We start from the raw sequence: 17,959 nt of genomic DNA, 5'->3' as shown, positions 1-17,959 counted from the left end.
CATCTAAACCCATGAATTTAATGCAATGAAGTGTTTTCCCATCATTTTTATTTTCACCTATTCAAGCTAGTCTCTTCTGTCTTTCTTCACATGTATTTTTATTCTGGAAATATTTTTTCCTATAAATCCATCTTTTTCTTTATCTATCTATTATTTGTATATTGTGTACATATAGTCACAGTTATAAGAGATTTGTGAATAAAAAGAGACATTTTGTACCGATTAAATTATCCTCATAGATAGTAACTAACATTCAAATTAAAAACTGCCTTTAAAGACCAACCCATCTGCCCCTCAAAATAGTCTCTGTCTCTTTATTGTACAACAATAGAGACCCATGGTTTAAATGTATAATGGACATGTGGTCAGATTTGTTTACACTTGTTTATGTTTATTCAAGTACATTTTACATAAAGACATTTTTTACAATTCCCATACAAGATGTACTCAGTTACTTAGAGATCTTAAGACTAATGTGAACAAATATTTTGAATGTGTACCTGAACTAAGAAAAATAAAAAGCACATCACTTGTGCATACTAAGTACTGGATATTCATCTATTTTTGGCAGGGATAAATTTTCATAATTTGGCCAATAATCATATTACTGTTGTTACTTAAATTTGAAAATTTATAAAAGACCTATTTTTCCCATGGAAAAATTATTGTCTTTTTTCCATGACAGAACCATTGTTTCTTACTATTGTTTCAATGGAAGAACCATTGTTTGCTTCTATTGATTTGATGGAAGAACCATTGTTTGCTTCTACAGAAGGACCACTGTTTGATGATAGGTATTTAACCAGTAACCATCAAATCTACGAAGACTGCTACCCAAAGACAAAGTGAAAAATGGCAAATTTACAGAATTAAATCCACTAAGGTTGATACCCTAAGACAAAGTGAAAAACACCAAGTTTACAGAATTAAATCCACTCGGACTGGTACAATAGGAACAGCATGAAAAACAGCAAATTTACAGTATTAAATCTACTAAGACTGGTACTCTAAGACAAAGTGAATAACAGCAAACACAGTATTATATCCACTAAGACTGGTACTCTAAGATAAAGTGAAAAACAGCAAATTTACAGCATTAAATCCACTAAGACTGGTACCTAAGACAAAGTGAATAACAGCAAATACAGTATTAAATCCACTAAGACTGGTACTCAAAGACAAAGTGAAAAACAGTAAATTTACAGAATTAAATCCACTAATACTGGTACCCTAAGACAAAGTGAAAAACAGCAGCAAATTTACAGAATTAAATTTACAGAATTAAATCCACTAAGACATGTACCCAAAGACAGAGTGAAAAACAAGCAAATTTACAGACTCAAATAAACTAAGGCTGGTACCCTAGGACAAAGTGAAAAATGGCAAATTTACATAACTAAATATATGACTTACAATGGCCTCTAGGCTGGTGATGCTGGAAAAAGAATCATTGATCCCACGGAAAAGCAGCTGGATGAATGTGGGACTCAGCAGGTACATGACAACTGACAGCAGAATTATGGGCTGGCTTATGATGTTAAGATCCTCCTCTGCAGTCTCTTTAGTTCCTATCCTTTCCCCAGTCTTGTCGATCTTGAAGGAAGAAGTGTGTGGCACCAGGAATATTTGGAGATATATAAATCTGTTGAAATAAAGAAGTGACTAGTACGAAATATCATTTTATCACACATCTATATTAATGATCACCATATTATGTGGGCTTGAGATGGATGAGTGGTCTTAGGCGCTCGCCTTTACAGATCACTGACATCTCACCTATGTCTACCTGGGTTCAAGTCTTAGCTTGGACCATGTGATAAGTTAGAAAGCTTCCTGTGGGTCAATGATAATTCCAGGTTTCTTGCTCCACCAAAATATACTGGCCACCATGTATAGCCTATCATGCGCTAAAGAATGGTAGTAAACCACAAGCACAATTCTCCTTAATACAAATGTTATTTCACTAAGAAAATGACATCAGCATATGCTATGTTAAGAGTCACCAGAGCCCAAGTAATATTTCTCTATTTGTCTTCAGTAGACCATATCTACCACAGACAACCTTAAAATGCATGTACCTAAGAGTGAAAAAGGAGAGAACAGAATGCTTTATCTGCTGGGGTCTTAAAAATGGAGGCACATTCTTTTCATGTGCCTGGTGTACTGCAACCATTAGCAGAATACAATAAGTATTTCTAATTCATTTTAGTGCGTCTGATTAATGTTTAGTGAAAATTTTAATGAAAGACAGCAAATGTTTCAGTAAATTATTTTTCTCCGAGAATGCTTAACTGATCACATTAACATTAGGAATATAAGCCCTACTATCTCCAGCACTTCCACAGACAGAAATTTGTCTTTTCTAATATGTAGACAAAGGGCAATAACTCTTGCCCATTAACTCAGCTTGTCTCCTATAGGTGGCACTAGTTTAAGCTGAGTGGAACATTGTGTAATTGGATGCTTGCAACACAGGAAGGATGGGAGAGTATTCGAGTAATGTAATCAGGTAAGTATTATAGAAGAAAATAACTGACTAAAAACTTTGCTTTCTCATTCAAATAGATTCTCCAATCAAATTAACGTTAGGAGAATATGCAATAGGTAGAGGGTATATTGATAGAGATATGATGTTCAAGGCAAGACTTGCAGAGATTACTTTTATCTCATGAGCAGATATCATCATGAGGCAATTCTGTTTTAGTTATATGTCTGAGTATGCTGTGTATGTTACCCATTTCAAACATGATAAGTGGGCTTGAGAGGTAATGTCCTCTTTCCTAGGTTTAACTGTGAGAAAGAGGTGTCTTTGAGCTCCACACACAGGCTTCAGATAATATCTAAGCAAATGTACCAGGTCCTCTCTGAAAGCATCGTGAGTTGTATCAATACAGGAGAAAGGTTGTATGATGATGTTCTGAATGCCCACTGACAGCAACCAATTCTGGGCAAAGAAACTGGGTTGTATCATAAGGACCACTGAGTCAACTGATTGAAATTTAAGGTAGTCTGGGTCAACAGAGAAGGCATGTAATTCAATGACTCTGCAAGGCAAAGTAAGCAATATCATGAAACAGGTTTTGTATGAGAAGAGGTTCAGCAAGATCCTGGCTAAAGGCCTGAATTTGTTTGAATTCAGCAAAGTAAGGAGCTAGGAAAGATTCTACTTAGGAAAACAATGTGACTCATTTAGGCCTTATGAAGTCAAAGCTGGACAACAAGTCAGTGGGGTCTTTGTTATGACCAAGATCCTCCCCACCATAACGATGGGATGTGCCTGTAATAGTCATCAGAGCAAACCCTTTTTCCTTGAACAGGCAAAGTTAAAAACCATCTACTTGTTGGGACAGAGGTACTCAGTGGGATGAAGTTTTGACTTTGCATCAGTTCCTGAAAACATGCCACTTCCCATAGTAGGCATTTAAAGTGGATGGCCTTCTAACTCATACAGTTGTTTCCAAGCCTAATGGGTTGAACTGTTTCTGCTGCAACGCTCTCAGGACAAGAAATAAGCATGAAGGATAAGACGGAAGTCATACTGTTAATGTCAGCAGCCGATACCAAATCAAAACTGAAGCTGCCTAGAATGGGATGGAAACTCCACCAAAGTGTCCAAATTCTTGCCTTAAAAGAAACTTGTTGTTGTTCTAGGGTTTAACACCATTTTTCAGCACAAGATAGGCTATACATGGTGGCCAGTATAACTGGTGGAGGAAGAACCCTGAAAAACCCAGGGAAGAACCACTGACCCACAAGAAACTACTGGCAGGCTTTCCCATGTACCCACGCTAGCCGAGCCTTGGACTCAAACCTACGCTGACAGAGGTGAGATGGCAGTGATCTGGAACGGTGAGCGCTTTACACCACTCAGCCACTCGGGGCCCCACTTAAAAGAAAGGTGGAAGGACATAAAAATGGGCATTAATGTAATTCATAAACAATGTGTGTCAGAACTTACAGGTACAAGGCCATGCTCAAACACAATGGGGGACCTATGACACAAATTTCAACATATTCCAATACAATGTAGTAGAGCCATGCAGAATTAAATTAGCAATAATGACCATTTCAGTTTGGAAGGTGAAGTGCACAACGTCTAGTCAATTCACTAACAAAAGCTTAAACTAGCAACACATGTACAAGGCAAGGGGAGGTAATGGATAAGAGTTATTGCCCTTTGTATTTATGTTACAGACAGAAAAGAATAAATTTTTGTCTTTGTGAGGGCTGGATTGTGAGATATTAGGGATTATAATAATAAAATTAATGTTAATAGGTAACATATATAATGAAAAAGAAATGTCAGAATAAAATGAAAAACACTTCAATTTTGCTTATTCCAGAAATTTAGTATATCCGACAATGGATTCATAGACTGAAACAAGCTAGGTTTGTTTTACAAAAATGGACTCCCCTTTATATTTTCCAGTTTATCTATGTGTGTAAAAGTATTGTTATGTATCATATCCAAGACAGTTATCTATGGATGCCAATATTCATCTCTAACTATAGAAAATATTATGACAAGAACAAATATGGGGAGAAAAAGTAAATGTTTCGAGCACCAGAAACTTAAAAGTTGCTAATCATACAGGCCAGTAAGAAATGTAGGAAATGGGTGACAACACATGTCCATAAGTGGCTCAACCGTTCAAGAGAAAGTCACAAACGAAACTTTTACTTGGTTACTGAGAAGCCATATCATTGTTTGTTTAGAGCATGTCATAAGAAACATTCCTACTAAGGTTGATCAAAAGCGTCTCATCTTTTATGGTAAAGCAAGGGAAACCAAACCAAATAAAATTTTGGTGGAACATATCCTAAGAAACATTCCTGCTCATTGTGATCTCCAGGTGTTGGAGTAAAACATATTAGTGTGGGAGAGTATGAGCCGGGTAGAAAATCTGACAGATATTCAGAAGGAACTTTTTCTTTCCTTTGCAAACACCACTCTGGTGGCCTAGTGGTTAGAGTGTCCGCCTCGGATATGGGAGGTCATGGGTTTGATCCCTGGCCGAGTCATAACAAAGACTTTAGGAAATGGTACTAACAGCTGCCTCGCTTGGCACTCAGCATTAAGAGGTTAATGTTAGGACTGGTCAGCCTGGTGTCAGGATAATGTGACTGGGTGGGACATCCTGCTACATGTCTGCGGCATGATGCCCCAGTGCTAGACATCACTATAAACTGCCACACTGCAGACATTGTAGCGATATGACTGAAAATATTTTAAAGCTACATTAAAAATCCAACTTACCCAGTGATAAGCAAGACAAAAGGTGCTAGTTGCCAGGAAATAACAGTAGACAATGCCCAGCTGAGGATGACAATACAACTTCCTGGATAAATTGAGAACAGGAACTGCTCTATCAACTGAAATTGAACATCATTTGTACATTTTATCTATGTCAAAATACAGCAGTTTTTAAGCCTTTACTATAATCTAACCTGGTTAGTACATAACCACTTGTATATAAGGAGCACCTGTAAATATGGTCATGGATAAAAGGTTATGTTGATATATAAATCAATATATACTGTAAACAGGGAAATTTATACATACAGTGGAACCACGCTATAATGTGATATTTGGGGTCCAAAAAATTGGATTGCATTAATATCGGGTCATGATAATGCAGGGTTTTACCGTATTTTACTTTTTTTCAGAGAATAACTCATTGGCACATATATGAGTATTCATGTCTAATGTGTATGATGAATAGGGTATCAACACTGTTTATTATCGTGCCATCGTGGCATGCAGTTCATCTATAATGCATGTAATTCTATTGAAAAATTGCACACATATTTAGAATATTTAATAATTTTTTCCCAGATCATTGTCTGAATTCAACATCTAATATACAGCATGAACAGGGAAATTTATACATTCAGTGGGAAACACTATTTACTTGCTGTATGATGTCGTACCGTCAGGACAATTAATCCATAATAAATGTAATTCCATTGCCAAAGTTGCATACATATTTAAACTATTCAATAATTTTGTCACACATCATTATGTGTCTGAATTCAATGGGAAAAATTAACAGCAAAAATTAGGTTAAGAAAGACGAAACAAATGTAAGGTTCATTATGCTCCAGGGTCCATGAACGGTGTCTGTACAAATTTCATACTGCTAAAATTTCTCATATGCATTTCTGTGTACATTTATCCACTGCAAATTTCCCATAATTAATGCTGTATGCCTATTCGTCTGATTGACTACAGCAAGAATAATTAACAATCAACACATGCTTTCAGCATGCATATAACTTTTACTTCAGATTTTAAGAATATCAAAAAAACCCATAAGAAAACCACTATACTAATCACTGCACAAAGTGCAGAGAACGACTTGTGTTTGTGAACTTGCTTTTCTATAATGGTGAAATATTTTTATAAAAAATAAGAAATTAATAACGAGTTCATAAACAAACACCATACCATTGTAAAACCCGAGAACTAAGTGCAGTAGGCCTGTGATGGTCACAAGTTGGTTTATAATTTTTTTATATTTTTGACGCATGTACAATATCATACCCTTTCAATTTCCAGCTCATGAAGACAACATTATTTACTTGTCAACTTATTGCATCTAATAACACCGCCAAGCTCAGCAAACATCTTGAAAGCTTTCGTTTTTTTGTAATGTTTATTAAATTGTGAGAATCTTTTATCAACCAACGCACTGTCTGCTGCTTGATCGTGTATGGAGTTAAAGAAGAAACACGTGTTGGCTATTGTTTGAGCAATGATTGTATACAGAATTAATTGAAGACAATCACAAAGACAACTTACTGGCTTTACTCATGATCAGTAATAAGTAACATTTCCAATAATGTTTATTTTGACCTAACACTTCAAGAACCTGGTGAAATTGTTAAAATTTAAAAGCCATGCCACGATCATATTAGATTCCAATTTGTATGCGAACTCTTCCCCAAAATGATAATAAACGTTTTACACACTATTTCTCATGCTTAAAAAAAAATGTTCTTTCCTGGTATGAGAAAAATACACATACATTATTTAAAATTGAAGGAACCACGCCAGGATCATATCAAATTCGAATTCATATGCGATCTCTTCCCCATAATGATAATTAATTTTTATACACTTTTCATGAACTTTGAACAAAAAAATATTTTTTCATGTGCAAATGAATGTACAAAATTTCGGGAGCCACGCCATGACCGTGTTATATCTGAATTCACATTATAGCGGGGTTGCACTGTAGTTAATTGTTTTTGCCAATTTTTAATTTTTAATTTTACGCAAGTTTTAATTTTTAAAATGAGTATTTCAGCATTTTATAGTATTCCTATCCACAAGGTTAAATTTATGTTACTTGTTACTATATGATAATAACTGCAAAATTCAAACTGGATGAAAATTCTCCCATGTAAAATATTAACCTTTAATTAAAGACTAACTTGTATCCAGTTGGTTCCCCTAAATGATTAATGGACATGGATTTTACAGTGTTTTATGGGGATTTTATATTTACAAGTTATCTCAACTTATATGAAGATTTTGCTAACAAGAGTTCTCTGTTCCAATCTTAGTTCAAGATATCAAAGAACCTTGAGAATACAACTGGTCCTGACTTGGTGACCAGTTACTACAAAATTTTGAATTAATTCTTTTATTCAGTCCTGCAGAATGAAATGTTTTGATTTACATCCAATGCTTTGCCTTGTTGTTGTTGTTGGTATTGGTGGAGGTATGGGATGCACACTTTTCACTGAAAAGCAGCATGCAAAAGAGATACTGCACCCATGCCAGTTTAAAGTCAGCTACTTCAGCCATGATATGTCCCACTCTTTATTTTTTATCTTGGGAATAAATTAGCTCATTTTGATATGGGAATATCCATTTGGACCTAGAAATTAGTATTGTCCCATTACTTGAATTTAGAGCATCTACCATGCAAAACCAACAAAAATTAACCAGTAAATTTGTCAGTCATAATATAATGCATACTGTATAATACTTACAACACACATCGCACGTTCCTGTTTCCGGAAGTATGTCATTTGAATAATAGCTAGACCGCCTGTTAGTATTACAAATATGTTGATAGATCCTATCAGGAATAAATTGAAAACAGACAACCTGAAACAAAAAAAATATGATACTATCTTACTTTCATAATTCATTATGATATTATTATATCAATGTAGTAGTCCCTTTATTCCATTCAAAACTGGCCAAGCCACTGCCTGTTCTCACAAAAATTATGGAATTAAACTAAAATACTAAAAAGTCAATGGCATCCTATATGGCCACCCCATCATCTTTAATAGCCTTCTAGATAGGAACTAATAGGTCATCTGAAAATTACTGACCAACAAATCTCAATGACCTGAACCTTTAGTACAGGTAAGGAGTCTTGAAGGAATTTTCTTTTTTAGGGAGAACCATAGCCATGACATCTGACCCCAGAATCAATATGTTTCTTTATTACCCTAAATATAAGTAAAGATGTCAATGGGTATCTGGGCACTCAGGTTGATAATAACCTGGGTAAAAAAATGAGCGTTAGGATATCCTCTAACTATATACAAGTTTGTAAAGGAAGGAGTCACTTTGTTTTCAGGTTGGCAATCCTTTTGATTGAGCTGCAAATAGGTATACTTTTCAGTGGCTGGCAGAGGTCTGCCTCTTCTAGTAAATAACTGACCTTAATCACATAGCATGTTTTCCCATGTGACAACACTTTTATTGAGCTGCAAGTGAGATACAGTGGCAATCTTGAATAGATTTCACAATTTGTATGATCAAAGTGTTCCCTACAAAGCTCAAGCCCAGTCTCTAAATAAACATCCACACATGATAGTGTGGCCAAGGAAAGGGAGTCAGACAATATTTATGATGACAAAACCATATTTATTTACTAGATGACAATGGAGGATTTCAAAACTTTATCAGGCACTGAGGATGAATTCTTTGACTTTGTACCAGATGACATTAAGTAGTGATATTTACAGGATACTGTGCTTTAACAAATGTGGACTTAACTTCAGGTTTGTAAACACAGAATACAATTTCCATTTCATCAAGGACCCTGGCAACCAATCATTAGATTTTCTAAATGTTTGACAGCTTTAAGTGCAAGTCATCCAGAAAGGTTGATCTAAAATAAAGTTGTTCCTTAAAATCCATTTTTCTTGAAACCTAAATGACATTAACTTTTGACCATTTTACTCCAAATTCAACAGACTCTTTTAACTAAAGTAATGTAAGCCCAACACAACTTTTGGTCAAGGTATATGACCTGGAACTAAAATTATTACTCAACAACCATTTTGGTTCTTGCAGGTAGTGACCTTGACTTTTCACCAACTTATCATAATTTTTCTAGTATTAAGACTCCCATCAAAATTCGGTGTTATTTGTGTTATCTATTTAGTTCTTTATTAAAACTTCAGAGTCTCAAACACAATTTGAATGATTTCTTGGATTCAAGAACTCTTGCTTTTGGCTCAAAGAGAAATAATTAGTGACATGCTTAACAATAAATTATACATATGAATAGTTCAAATATTCTTGAGAACTCAATGCTACTGAACTACATGTTCCAAGGGAGATAACTCATCAACAAAACCTTTACAAGCATGTACATAGTACATACTCACCATATCAGAGGAAATACTGTATAAATAATATATGCATGGCATGGTACAAACAACAGGATCAGTATCACAACACATCTGAAATGAGAATGAAAGATGTTTGTCAGGAATTTTTCTAAGATTACACTTACAGTCATCAAATGTGTCTATGTACCATATATATCATTTAACAATCGGGTCAAACTGAAATCAACAGGGACCCTGAAATGCTGTGGCATAATGTGCCAGTAGAGCAGGGTCTTTACTGTTTGTGCTAATGTTTACTCAAAACATTCTGCACTGACCCAGATTTACTGGGACATAATGTCATGGCAGATATGGGTCTATGCAAGTTGCAGTTTGATCCAACCTATATGTGAGTACACATAATAATTGCAAAGCTGCTCATCCAAGACTTGTTATACAATATCAATTTCAACTGCTTGTATTGATGAATGAAATGCCTCACACCTTCTACTATCTGTAGCCTGACGTAATTGCAAGACTTTTAATCAAATATTAATTTGAACTACACTACAGCTCAAAGAATATTTTGTTTTTCCATGCATCAAGGTGGGAGAGTTAATCCCCTCCACACTTGCTTGTGATGAAGCTGCCACAATGGAGGGGTAAATACCTACAAATCACCATCACAACTTGGCAGGCTTTTCTTCTGATTTTCTACCACAGAGGTTGCTGATTGACACCATCACAACTTGGCAGGCTTTTCTTGTGATTTTCTTCCACAGAGGTTGCTGACTAACACCTGAATAACCAATGCATGAAGACCATTCTTGCAAAGACTGAGACACCAGAGTGACTTACAACTCGACACCAAAAAGAAATCAATCTTCTTTATATCAATTATATATCTGACAATTTTGTTTAAAAAATCAAAACAAACTCTTGTATATTTGATACATCTGCACCAAGAAAAGGCTGATTGGCTTACAATATACTCCTATCTGCAATCTTGTCTCTAAGAAGGAATAAACCTGACTTGAAAGACCTCTAATATGAAAGAATGCTTGTTAAGAAATACCCCATTGTTTGTGCATGGATCAACATTGTTTAATGCAGCACTCCCTCAATTTAAGGTTTTTCATTATCACACAATTCTTACTATAAAAAAAGTATGGTCATGATTAACATTTTATTAAGTCCTGGTAAAATTATATATCATTTACTTCTTTGACAGCTTCCACTTGTTGTATAAATTAGGTATATTTCACAAAGCTGATGCAGAACTCAAACCAAGGTAAATAAGTGTGCAAAAGGATTTCAAATCTTTACCTGCATATCAAATCATTAATTGAATTTTTCTTTACTTCCAGTGTTTAATTACCCATATCCCTCTAGAAAGGAAGTTACTGAATAAACACCACTCATTAACAATATTGTAAGCTACCTTCCTCCACTGCTTGACTGTCAGCACACTGCTGATATCCTTCTAGGCAATATTTTTAGCTACCCTATCCCCACTGTATGACTGTCAGTCAACTGCTGATATCCTTCTAGGCAATATTCTTAGCTACCCTATCCCCACTGTATGACTGTCAGTCAACTGCTGATATCCTTCTAGGCAATATTTTTAGCTACCCTATCCCCACTGTATGACTGTCAGTCAACTGCAGATATTCTTCTAGGCAATATTCTTAGCTACCCTATGCCCACTGTATGACTGTCAGTTAAGTGTTGATATTCTTTTAGGCAATATATTTAGCTACCCTATCCCCACTATATGACTGTCAGTTAACTACTCTATCCCTCTGGACAAGTGCAGTACAAAGTACTGTTTATTTCCTCTGTATATTCAGTTAGCTACCTGACTAGTTGTCTAGACATTCAATATTTTTAGCTACCCTATCCCCACTGTATGACTGTCGGTCAACTACTCTATCCCTCTGGACAAGTGCAGTACAAAGTACTGTTTATTTCCTCTGTATATTCAGTTAGCTACCTGACTAGTTGTCTAGACATTCAATATTTTTAGCTACCCTATCCCCACTGTATGACTGTCGGTCAACTACTCTATCCCTCTGGACAAGTGCAGTACAAAGTACTGTTTATTTCCTCTGTATATTCAGTTAGCTACCTGACTAGTTGTCTAGACATTCAATATTTTTAGCTACCCTATCCCCACTGTATGACTGTCAGTCAACTACTCTATCCCTCTGGACAAGTGCAGTACAAAGTACTGTTTATTTCCTCTGTATATTCAGTTCACAGATCAAGTGTCTAATATAATAAGATGACCTCTAATGAGAAACCACCTATTTTTAACAAATACTTACTGATGGCATAAGGACTGGTCTCGCAAAACAGGTTTTCACTTGTTATTACAGTCAAGAAGACAATGTTATTCTATGCCCACATAAGCGATATGATCCCTTTGTCTGACTTATCAATTACAAAGGTAGACTTGAATTGATGCTAACATTGAAGAAGAAGAAGCCCATAGCTTTAAATCCGACATACAAAGAGGGCAAGATAAAATGGTATTGAAATAAAAATTAAAGTAAAAATATTTAACATTCAGGTTAATGTACATAGTTTGTACAAACCCAGAAAGCTATTTTTCAAACACTTTTAGAAGTGTTCAAGGACTATTTTAGATTACCATGAATGAACTTCTCTCATGTGTCAGGAAGAAAAAGCTGCCTGTAGTTCACTGGGATTGTCTGTTTACCCCCATTTCTCTTTTGTAACTCATGAGAGGGAAAGTTCTGATTGATCCAATGGTTTGCTGTGTCTTGCTGATTTGAGATTTAGATACCAACTAGCAGCCACTGTTTCATTTATGTTATTTTAATACTGCAAAAATAATTAAAATTGAAGAAGAAACACGGATATAATGCTGAGAAATGGTCACGTGTAATGTGCTATTTGATCCCCCCAATTTTATCTCATTTATTTATTCAGTATATCTGAAAAATATGCAATAAAAAATTCTGAATTTAAAAGTGGTATACTTTATTCCATTTTAATATGTTTTTGCTGAACAAATTCAAGGAGATTTCAAGGCAATCTCTCTAATTCACATATTTTTTCAAGGCTGTTTGCTTTGCTTTTTGTTGCTTGGGTTTAACAGTTTTCAGTGCATGATAGGCTATACATGGCGGACAGAGTATCTAATAAAGGAAGAACCTGGGAAAACCACAGAAAGGACCACTGACCTATGGAAAGCTTGTATGGATAACACATAAAGTAGAACCTGTCTTAAAAGACAACCAAATCTGCTAAAAAAATCATGGACTTTCAAAAAAGTTAATCTCTCATAACAGGACATAACTCTATATAATCAATAAATCAGTGCACTAAAAACCTGGTCTCACAAGACAAGTGGTCTCTGTTAGCAGTGGTCTTTTAAGACAGGATTTAATGTACCTGCATTAAATTTTCAAATCAGGCTACTATAAACATTAAAAGTTCCCAAACGTTTTGAAAGCTTCCGCTTGTTATTTTCTTCAGAATCCCTATATGGCTTAAACCCCCAAAATACTAAATAAAATCACAGTATTGCTAAAATCTGTAAGAAAGTTTTGCAATTGACTCAAATGTTTTGAATTTTTAAACCAACATTCTAAATAGCCAAGCAAACACAATCATGTCTGTTTCCAGTTAAAGTGAGCAGCTTACTTAATGTTAATCCTACACCATGAATCCCAAGCCTTTTGGTGATCACAACATCCATCCAAATTCAAGCTGGGATGCTGGATGTGTTTATTTTTTTTCTTATTGATGGGGTGAACATCAAAAGTCACTTAGGAGCTATTCAAAGCTGGCCAAACAGTATCAAACGCCTAACGCCTGAACTACATGTAATTCAATTATCCAAATACTGAAGCACATGAGGAATCAATTTAATCAACATCCAATTAACCTGAAATATGATGTCACAGGATTAACAAACATTATCCAAACCAGTCACTTGGAAATGGAAATGCTGATATGAAAAGTTGCTTTATAAATTTATACTTCAAATAACTGATTCATTTACATTCAAGTTTTATAGCAATATTGTGCTTTCACTGTTCAAAACTGGATTGTTTCACCTGACCTGTTTTCTCCACCTTAAGAAAAACAATATAAAATATTGAAATTTTAGAAATATTTCAAAGTGTATAACATGTGTATGATGACCATAATGCTGTAGCTAACATAAGACTTGCATCAACCAACAATATATTGTTGTGTTCAGCAGAGACAATTTAGAATATGGGCTTATTTTATTTCTTGCAATTCATAAAATTAAATACAGTGGACCCTATCTAGATATTTTGCATCTTCTTACAGTTAGGGGTCTACATGAGGATTTGATAATCAAAATGACTGGCTTGATGAATAAATGATTAAAACTTACCTTTTCTTTTCTCCTTTTGGATCCAACATTATCAATATACCAGCTCCAAAACTCACAGCAATAAGCAACCTGAAATATTTCACAGATGTTTTTAATATATTACCAAAAAAAATCACACACATAAACAAATTTTATTAAAAGGAGAGTCAGTGACCACTGATCAAAGTTGGTGGCTGCTCTGTGTTCTCTGATGTCTTCAAACTCTGGACACCTTGCTACAACACCACAACATTATGACTAATTGACCTAAGTTATCAAAACTTAGTTACCAACAAACATGAAACAGATGAAGTTCAGTTTAATTGAATGAATTTGTAAACACTGTATTAGACATGATTTAAAAATACTGTGAACAAAAAAGTATTAACAAATGCAAAAATTTTGTGACTTTGGCTAGAACATGATAGTTGCAGAAATACATATTTTTGATAAATAAAATGTAAAGAGAAAGGATGACTACGTAATCATTTAAATTTTACACCCTGAAGAGCTGGATTATGAAAATTAAACAGTGCAAAAATATATCATTAACAGCATATTTTTCACACTTTTAAAGCCCAACAAATTTACTACAAATATGCTTTAAAGAATTTTTTTTATGATGGACACTATTTTTCACTTTTGTGTAAAACACAGATTATGGATACTATTTCATGGTTCTGTACAAAACCCTATTATGGACACTATTTTAGAGGTTAGTACAAAACACTGCTTTATTGACAGTAATTTTCAAGTCCAGGTAAAACAATAATTATGGACACTATTATTCAGATCTGTCTAAAACACTGATTACTGTCATTTTTTCATGTTGTCGCATATTGGAATACAAAAAAACACCCCACAGAATTTAAGCTGGTGTAGATGCCTAAAGTATAATTGTTCCAAAATTAATTTTGAAGGCTTGATTTTGAACATGACATTTAAAATCTACTCGACTGTATAAAATAAAAATGATAATTAATACAACTAGGTATGTACAATGTATCTTATTTTACATAATATTGCAAAATTAAATGTCCTTTTAGAAGTACTGGTTTTCTGTACCATAATTTTTTTGGAGGGGGGTGGGGCAGGCTGGCACTAAAATATCAAACTATATTTTACTTTTGACAATTTGACGAAAACAAATAACTGCCATTCTGAAGAGGCAAGAAAAAGTAAAATGAACTATTTTAACAGACAATGCATAATTTCCTACCCAATAACAAATTGTACAGTACCATCAAACTCACATTAATATTCATAGCTTTTAGAGAGCGTTACAGACATTTTACACTGGCAAATGAAGAAAATTATGAAGTCAAAAAATGAGGCAAGTAAAATATTGGTAGGACAAGTCACCTAAGTCACTTATCCAAAGCAAGTGAATGGGAACAAATTTTATACAGTGCACTCTGTATAAAAGAGATTTTCAGCTATGACCTTTGGATCAAGTGAGATCAAGATGGGGGTAAATATGTAATGAAAGGGTTGGGATAACAGAGATTTTCAGCTATGACCCTTGGGTCAAGTGAGATCAATATGGGGTAAATATGTCATGAAAGGGTTGGGATAATAGAGATTTACAGTGGAGAGCTATGAACCCAATTTTTGCATTTTTTTTAAACTCAGTTGCTACCTGGTGGGATAAAACACTTTATTCAATCAGGTTTTCACTCATAAGACCAGTGATTAGGAAAGAACAAAAGGTCTAGCAGTCTTTCTCCTTTTTCTGCAAAGGTCTGGAATATAATAACCCTGCCATTTCTTAAAAGTACGGGCAACTGCTGCAAATGAATGGAACAAGACAAACTGACAGTATTTACTACTGTTGAGTATTAACATTTATTTGTTGTAGAAAACTTTGACTTTATTTGTCTCATAATTTTTTGGTATATTTTGAGGTTGCTCCAAACCACAAATTTCAAGACCCAACAAGTATTTCACCTTGATGCTGCAGGAAAATTGACAATTTTAAGTACCTACGAAAGCATCATTTTCGTTCACAAAATCTGATACCATGAAAAATTTAAATACGAATTCCCCATGTACATTTTAGTCATTATTTTCAGAAAAAAATTACATAAATTTATAAGCGCGATTTCATGGTATAATCAGTACTTACAAATCACCAACCAAACTGAGAACCAGGACAAGACATGGCAAGGATGCCACAACAAGTTTCCTGTTGTACTGGAAAGGTCTGGGATCAACACTCTCTTGTCTTTCATCAGGTATCTCATCGTTATCCTCATTATCAGCCCCATACTCGCTATCCGACTGAGGGTCTTCTCCACTACTGCTGCTGTAATCATCATCACTCCTGTGTATTGGTCGTTGGTACACATCTGTGCTTTCCATTTGATTAATCATCCCTGAAACAATAAAAACTATTGTATACAAACAGCACCAAATTATAGTGTTGATGTAGTTTTAGTGATGTAGTAGTCTCTTAGTGGGATCATTAAAATTAATTTTGTCAAAATTTACCACCTGAAATAATATAATCTATTAAAGTCCATAACTAACCAAATCTAACATCCCATGTTTTGAACACACAAAAAATCACCAAAATTGTAACCAGTACAAAATAACCATTATATGGTTTTAATTTAGATGTTAATTTAAAATGTATCATAGCAAATTACACTTTTTTGCTATAATAACTGTTTTTTCTTAACTTTGGAAGGACATTGCCTCTTTGCAGAGAGCTACCCATTAGTTTTTTTAAAACATTTGAAGTCAAAGTGGGTACTACAAGAAATTGCAACATAACAGAAAGGTACACTTAAATAATGATGAGGAAGATTAACTTTGAGTTTGACATTGTTTTATTGATTTGGCTTAATGCCCTGGCAGCCAATATGTTTAGTGGAGGAATAACTTGAGGTGACCCTGTGAAGTTACAGGCAAGATTTCTCATACACCCACACTGGTTGAGCCAAGATTCGAACACAAGTGTGCAGAAGTGAGATGTATGAGCAATCAGTAAAGGTGAGTGCTTTAGACTACTTGGAAATAAGGGGACCCATATATATTCTTTGAAGGTAGGTAGGTTTGTAGGTATGTATGCATGCATGCATGTATGTCTGCATGCATGTATGTATGTGTTAAAATGGTTAATCTGTTGTTGAGCATGGTTGAAAACAAGTCCACCAGTGACTTTCCCCCCAGTGTGAAAAACTGTTACAAAGTGGTGAAAATACAATTCTATGCCTGACCTGGACTGTCCACTGATATATTCTTCTTGCCCAGAATGTGGCAAACTTTGGGGTGTGATGTCCTCCAATGTTGCTCAGCTGAGGAGGTTTAAAACCTCCACATAAAGAAAGAAAGCATGTGTGCCTCCCTGGCATATCAGATTAGCTATGATAGACACTTTGTCGGAGAAGACCACAACACAATGACCCCTTACTCTGTCAATGCACCCTAGCAATGCTAGAAGTAAGCCTTCATTTGTAGATTGTTGATGTGGAAGGACAATTTGTCCAGAGTAGAATGACCTTGGAAGATCAAACCCTCTACTTTTAATGAGTGCACCAACTAGAATCTGATGCATAAATGAACAGATAGGAGTGGGTACATGCAAAGGAGTGGGTACATGCAAAGGGACCCCAGTCAGAAACCTGTTGCAATTTACTCACAGATACTGGAAATCTTGCATCTAACTGGCTGGGAGATCTTGAATCCAACTGGCTCAGATTGTAAATTACCCCTCTGATCTCAAAGTAGAGGGAGTAATGGACCACCCCCAGTATTGCCAAGTAATTTCTTGGACTGTAGAGAAAAAGGCATGGAGACATGGCTGTGTTGAGCCAAGGAGATCTTTTCTAAAATGTAAAGACTCCCCTTGGACTGTACACTGGATGGACCCACATCCCATAATGATTCAAAGGGATGATAGGGATGGGGGAATACTGATCCAATTTCCTTCCCAAGTCTGAAACCTGTGTGCAGACACCCATTCCAGCATATGATGTGATAGCAGATTAGGGAGAG

At 35.1% G+C, this 17,959-nt stretch overlaps 1 protein-coding gene across 1 annotated transcript in view; it reads right to left on the bottom strand.

Annotated features, from left to right (window-relative positions):
- LOC149786872 (uncharacterized) overlaps positions 1-17,959 on the bottom strand; it is a 91,821-nt gene that overhangs the window by 67,960 nt on the left and 5,902 nt on the right. The window contains exons 2-7 of the mRNA XM_089977381.1: positions 16,086-16,335; positions 13,982-14,050; positions 9,643-9,717; positions 8,002-8,119; positions 5,258-5,373; positions 1,414-1,642 (exon numbers count right to left, since the gene is read on the bottom strand). Of these exons, the coding sequence (XP_089833507.1) occupies positions 1,414-1,642; positions 5,258-5,373; positions 8,002-8,119; positions 9,643-9,717; positions 13,982-14,050; positions 16,086-16,333 (855 nt within the window). The 5' untranslated portion in view covers positions 16,334-16,335. The remainder of the gene's footprint in view (positions 1-1,413; positions 1,643-5,257; positions 5,374-8,001; positions 8,120-9,642; positions 9,718-13,981; positions 14,051-16,085; positions 16,336-17,959) is intronic.

This window comes from Sinohyriopsis cumingii, chromosome 12 (assembly GCF_028554795.1).
Source record: "Sinohyriopsis cumingii isolate HCF-2022 chromosome 12, ASM2855479v2, whole genome shotgun sequence".
Classification (NCBI taxonomy): Eukaryota; Metazoa; Mollusca; class Bivalvia; order Unionida; family Unionidae; genus Sinohyriopsis; species Sinohyriopsis cumingii.
This window is presented reverse-complemented; position numbering and strand designations above follow the sequence as displayed.